Below are 6,170 nucleotides of genomic sequence, written 5' to 3'. Positions count from 1 at the left end.
TTTACAATATTTGACTATTAATCTCTTTTATTTTGTCTTTATAGATATATATATATATATTTATTTATTTATTTTTTTTTGTTTCTTTATCTTTTTCTCATTTTCATTATCATTTTCGTTATACATATACGTACGTATATGTGTCGTTTTAGTACGTACATACATAATTAAGGTACAATCCGAATTTTACACAGAAGTACGCATATATGTACGTATAAATTAGTATAACAACTTATATTTAAATAACGTTATATTATAATGAAAACAACGACGTGGTATTTGTGATTTTAGTTATGCTAGGCTCCGATTTTAAAGCTATTTACAGTGGTATTTGGCTCACGATTTGTTCACCCACTTTGGACCAAGAGATAAAGTTTTCTGAAAAAGATGAACGATTTTCGCAAAGTGGTATATATATATATATATATATATATATATATATATATATATATATAAGTATTTTTATTATTATACGCATTCAGTCCGAAGAAATTACTCCAAGGAGCTGTTATTTAATACTCTATTATTCGTCGATATATTAATATATTTTTATCGACTATTACCTTCCACAATGAAAGTTTCATTTCAACATTATAATCATATCATTTATAATATGGTCGTGATATCATCACAGTTAAAGACTGTAGCATTATTTTTATGACATTTAGGCATAAAGAGAGATACGTGCATCCATGCGAATTTTTTCCTCGCATAGATGCACGTTCAATAGAATCTGACAATAACCTCGACGATCAAAAAATATCTGGTTCAATAAATTCAATGGTGTGTTAATTCGAACGGCCTGGTTGTTGGATCACGTTGTTATATTATATATAATATATTTAATATATATATATATATAAACGTTTCATAATATATTACGTTATATATATATATATATATATATATATATATATATATATATGTATACACTCTCTTTTTATATTATATATTGTTATTGTGTTTCTTTCATGTACCTTATATTGTACCATGACATATATATAAAATATTTATACATACACGTACCTATATATATATATATATATATATATATATATATATATATATATGTATATGTATTTGTATATGTATAAAATATTTTATACTTATTATATACCATAGGAGAACATGACTAGATCACTTTAGTTGTATTGACTTTCTTATTATCCTAAATAGTTTTGCTCGCGCAGCGATGGACACAACGTGGAGATACATCAGTATATACACATATATTAATATATATATATATATACTGATCTTTCTTTTTTTCTCTCCTGTGTTCTTTTTTTTTGTTTGCTTGTTTTATCTTTTTTCTTTTTTTTTGTCTTTTTTTCTTTTTCTTTGTTCAGTTTTTTATAAAAAAATATTCAGAACGATTAACTAGTTACGTTAGGTTTGATTAACTTGACGTTTTCGTATCTTCCAATGTTCCTGGACTTATATATGAACAATGAAAGATTCGTGAACGACAATTAATGAGGCTTGATCCCAATTCCAATTATAATTACTGATACTGCGTATCCCATAGTTAAGAGGTCCTAAAAGGATGCTCGTCCCATTGCGGACGGTGTCTCGTGACTTGGAGCAGTTGCTGAAAGTAAATCAAAAAGAAATCACGCGTAAAATTCGGTCTTCGGTCCCAATTCGTATTCCATTTCTTCGTTCTTGTACATATCCATGATCTGCAAAAGAAAAGAAAAAAATAGAAGAAAATAAAAAAAAAAAAAAAAATAAAATAAATGAAAAAAGACCATGTCTTCGTATGCGATTGCTTTTTTTCTTTTTTTTTTTGTTTTTCGTATCCAACATATCATGAACGTTGAACTTTCGATAATAATATTAAAATAATATGCCCGAATAATATGTATATATATATATATATATATGATTATCGTAATCTGATCACTATACCTCGTCCCTTACCGCATTCATATCTTTCTGCAGCTCCTCCAATTGCTTCTCGTGTATGACCTTTAACTTCTCCTTCTCCCTGTTCTGTATCATTTGTGCTATCTTACGTTCCTCCATGAATTTCTTTGTATTGTTTTGTTGTTTCTCCCTGAGCCTACCCTCTTTGATACCCCGCGTCTTTAAGGTCTTATCGTTCATCACCTCTCTCATACTCTCGACCGATAACTTTGCCTGTCTCGTATTCATCTCTTTAATCTCACGCTCGTGTCTTGCCGTCAGCTGCTTCTGTTGTGTCACCTGAGCTGTCATACATGATTTCTTCAATTGCATACGACGTTCCTCGAGATGAACTCGTACTAATTCACGTTCCTCGCGACGTTGCCTATCAGCTAATCGTGACCATTGACTCGTTTGCTCGTTCACGGCTTGTCGTATTATCGGATCTCTCGATAATTCTGCTTTGCTAAATATTGAAAAGACAACAAACAAATATTTCTTTTTTCTTTTCTTCTTCTTCTTCTTCTATCGAACTTAAAATATCTTTGACCCTTTCAAAGGATCCATAACTTCGGGCTATATTCTATTGGAAAAGGAAAAAAAAAGAAAAATAGAAAATATTTGATAGCTTACTTCTTTCCTTTGATTATCTTTTCTATAGCAACGCAATGTTGCTTTTGTACGGTCATCTTTTCCTTCTGATGCCTCTTCTTCAAAGATTCCAATTCCTTTTGCTGCTTTCTCAAAACCTTTTGATAACCTTTCTCTAACTTCAAGGATTCCACTGTAATCGGATCGAATTTTATTTCCTCTGTGAAACAAACGATTGACGATTATTAATTGATCTCATTGATAATTCAATTTTAAAAATGAAATAAGTCATGTTTCTCCTTTTTTTCTTTCTTTCTTTTTCATTTTCCTAATTACCTCTAGGCTTCGCAGCTTCTTGATGTTTAGTAGGCATCGAATTTGAACTACTTTTACTGTCACTCTCCTCGATCCCAAGTCCGCGCATTTTATTCTGCGACATACTTTCGTTGTTCTTGAATGCACGCGGTGCAGTTAAAGCGTCCATAAATTCTATTGAAATAAAAGAAATCGATATAATAGAGTATATCAATATGAACTGTCCATTCTTACCTTGAAAACCATCCGGTACGTAGATCTTTATTTCTATATTGCAAAAGAGCATAGGCAAAGACATAGGAAAGTTTGCCTCGGTACGTAAAGAAATATGACGGTAGCCAGATTGCAAACCGTCTAAAGGAACTATTCTTTGGCCAAGAAGCTTTCCGTTTGATTCGTCATAGACGGCGAATCTTAAAGCTGCCAAATCCGGCAATACAACTTTTCTAAAGAGGAAAGGCTCCTCATTGTATACCGGATTGAGACCATTCGCTGGTACGACTCTTGTACGAAATTCTTTTCTTATTGTGTCAGTTGGTAAACCATACATTTCTACTTCGACATAGGTACCAACCTTTTTGTCCGAAAGGAATTGGCCCGCTATTACCTAACAAAAAAAAAAAAAAAAAAATTTTTAGAAATGATAGACCGTACATATTCGAGGAATAATTATCGATACTTTACCTGTACGCTACATTGTATAGCTATTACACCATCGACTGGACTTTCAGCAAACGGATCGAAACTTCTATCAGCACGTCTCATGAAATCCGGCTTGAGAAGATACCCAGAGGATCCATTATATTCGAACTTGCCCTGGTTTAGTTGCATCGGCAGATCCGCCGTTTGAAAGTTCAGTGACACCATTTGACAACCGGCGTTCCAGAAGACCTAGTTTAAAAGAATCGATCGATCGACCGAAAAGACTAGTACAACGATTCTTTTCTATTTACTAAATGATACTTTCTTATTGTTCAAAATTACCTGTGGCATATAATTCGAGGAATCAGCTCGAGTACCCTTTGGATATATACGACTCATTTGACGTTTATTATAATTAACGAATTCAATGGCAGATGTCTTTAAATAATTCAGTCCGGCTGTTTCCGCGAAGGAAGACATATTATGATGAATGTTCTTTTCTATAAAAGATACAATTATATACAATATATATATATCTATATGGGAAAAGTAATCTCATAACGATATCAATATAATATAATAATCGTAATTATTAATCCATACGTTCGGCGACGTCAAAACCCGGAAACTTTATTGGCTGAGCGTAATTGACCATGGAAGAAAGCCACGGATGAACGTTCGTCGTACTTCCGGTATATGGTTGAGCCACAGCCAATTCCAAGCTTTCGCCGAGACCAGCTGGACCGCTGCCAGATTGCTGTTGCTGAACACCGGTTGTCGATGACGTCATTGAATCCGTCGAAGTTTCATCCTGAAGATCAAGGAGGAAACATTATTATCAGCATAGTACGAGTATGGACATTGAACAAGGTCAAATCTCGATCGTCTTATCTTTTAATTTATTATAAGATACTTTACCTTCGAAGGTTGCTGTTCAACGACTGCAGCTACGACAGGTGGCGCACTTGCGTCCTCTTTAACTTCATCTTCGATTACAAATTGCCCTTGTTTGAACAGTTCGAGTTCTTGCTTCTCCACTTCTGGCTTGAGACGTTTATTTTTAATAAGTATCTTACGCTTCAACATGTTAGGCGATGGCAACGATACCCCTGGTTCCAGCTGTTTTATGACATAGTACATGATTATTATATGTTCGACAGTTGATCTTTATCGGCCAATGAAATTTTATCGAGCCGATGATCATCGACGTAATATTTATGATCAACGAGTACTTCATAAATATTCATATTTTCTACGATATAAGATTATTTCTCAGTGAAGTGTTTTTTCTTTTTCCTTTTTTTTTTTTGTGTGTATGTATGTGTGCGTGTGTGTTTGTTTTTATCTTTTTCTTTTTCTTGATTTAATTTAAACTTACAGGAAAATCCTTAAGGGGTTCCTTCAATAGTAAATCACCAAGTATCTCATCGCAATATTTGGCCAATTTATATTGCTGCTTCTTACTACAGTGATTCTCAAAGCTGAGTATAACTGGATATTCAGATGTTATGAAGGCTGTATCTCTTACGGCATATATTACATCTTTGAAAAGTATATCAGTGCACATCGCTTTACCATGAGTTATTATCGGTTCCTCGTCTTCTCCCTTACCATCCCAGCAATCCAATTCGACGCATCTTTCGTTAAAACGAGATCGATTAATGTCAAACGAATTGAACTTCATTTGAATTTTTTTTTTTTTTTTTTTATAATTAGAAAATTTTAATTTCGAGATATTGACTTGCCTGCAACCAGCGAGCAAAACTTGTCTGTACATTTCGACGCTACTCTTTCCGCCAAATTGACGACCACTCAGGTACGTGTTATGGCTCGAATTGATATAATAATGAGCCAATGGTTGGTCCATGTCCATATAAACGTCCAATCTGTCTAAGAACACCGGTGCATTCTCATCCGACATCAGGTATCTTATGAAGCCGTCCTTCGTCATCGTTTCTGAAAGGACGTGATTGTTTCTGAAAGGATGCCGTTTCGAAGGTATAAACTAATTCGAAATATAGCGATTGGTGATAGATATTTTAGTGCGTTAAAGAATCTCTAGGAAATACAAGGAAAAAGAAATGGACAGATAAAGAGAGAGTGAGAGAGAGAGAGAGAGAGAGAGAGAGAGAGAGAGAGAGCGAAAGAAACAGACAGATAAAAAAAGAAAAAATGGAACAAAGAAGAAGAAGAAGAAAAAAAACAAGAAGGATTGCAATGAACAAATTTATAGAGAATGTTCTCTATTTCGGCTTACTTTGATTTCGGGCAGTTTCATTCTGCTCGTAATCGTAGATAATTTCTAAAGCTCGTTTCTCATCGTATAGAGGATATAAAATCTCGTTTAAGGTCGGATCACGTTGTTTCTCGTTGAGAAAGGTAATCAATTGTTCGAGGTTTATCGTGTCCGCCTTTCCTTGTGTTCTGAAATTTCCCGAATAAATAATCGTTAACACGAAACTCATTCGCGCAATCTCATCGTTGATTATTTGAATTGCGCAATACACCGAATATCGTTACCGAGAATTGTTCCTCTTTCCGTGGAAATATTTCTTACTTACATCGATTGAAAGAGCTCCTCTATATCGTTCCTCGGGCATATTTTATGATAAAGAGCATAAAATGCATCGAAGGTAAAGTCGTCCGGTTCTATAACGTCATTCTGAAAGGCAAAAAAAGACACTTTATTACGGCTATAAATTAATATACATATA

General features: G+C 33.8%; 1 protein-coding gene across 4 annotated transcripts in view; it reads right to left on the bottom strand.

Moving 5' to 3' along the window:
• Positions 1 to 890: 890 nt before the first annotated feature.
• LOC118444337 (1-phosphatidylinositol 4,5-bisphosphate phosphodiesterase) overlaps positions 891 to 6,170 on the bottom strand; it is a 17,534-nt gene continuing 12,254 nt past the window's right edge. For 3 of the 4 annotated variants that reach the window (XM_035872511.2, XM_035872512.2, XM_085663601.1), the window contains 13 exons: positions 6,018 to 6,118; positions 5,714 to 5,880; positions 5,202 to 5,412; positions 4,835 to 5,093; positions 4,375 to 4,575; positions 4,060 to 4,267; positions 3,799 to 3,956; positions 3,499 to 3,705; positions 3,049 to 3,421; positions 2,836 to 2,988; positions 2,542 to 2,719; positions 1,912 to 2,374; positions 891 to 1,682 (listed from right to left, as the gene is read on the bottom strand). In XM_035872511.2, the coding sequence (XP_035728404.1) occupies positions 1,614 to 1,682; positions 1,912 to 2,374; positions 2,542 to 2,719; positions 2,836 to 2,988; positions 3,049 to 3,421; positions 3,499 to 3,705; positions 3,799 to 3,956; positions 4,060 to 4,267; positions 4,375 to 4,575; positions 4,835 to 5,093; positions 5,202 to 5,412; positions 5,714 to 5,880; positions 6,018 to 6,118 (2,748 nt within the window). In that variant the 3' untranslated portion in view covers positions 891 to 1,613. The remainder of the gene's footprint in view (positions 1,683 to 1,911; positions 2,375 to 2,541; positions 2,720 to 2,835; positions 2,989 to 3,048; positions 3,422 to 3,498; positions 3,706 to 3,798; positions 3,957 to 4,059; positions 4,268 to 4,374; positions 4,576 to 4,834; positions 5,094 to 5,201; positions 5,413 to 5,713; positions 5,881 to 6,017; positions 6,119 to 6,170) is intronic. The other variant, XM_035872513.2, reaches the window with a different exon arrangement.

The sequence above is a fragment of the Vespa mandarinia genome, chromosome 23 (genome assembly GCF_050613455.1).
Source record: "Vespa mandarinia isolate Hongniang chromosome 23, ASM5061345v1, whole genome shotgun sequence".
NCBI lineage: Eukaryota > Metazoa > Arthropoda > Insecta > Hymenoptera > Vespidae > Vespa > Vespa mandarinia.
The sequence above is the reverse complement of the archived record's forward strand: the minus strand, read 5'-3'. Positions and strand labels throughout refer to the sequence as shown.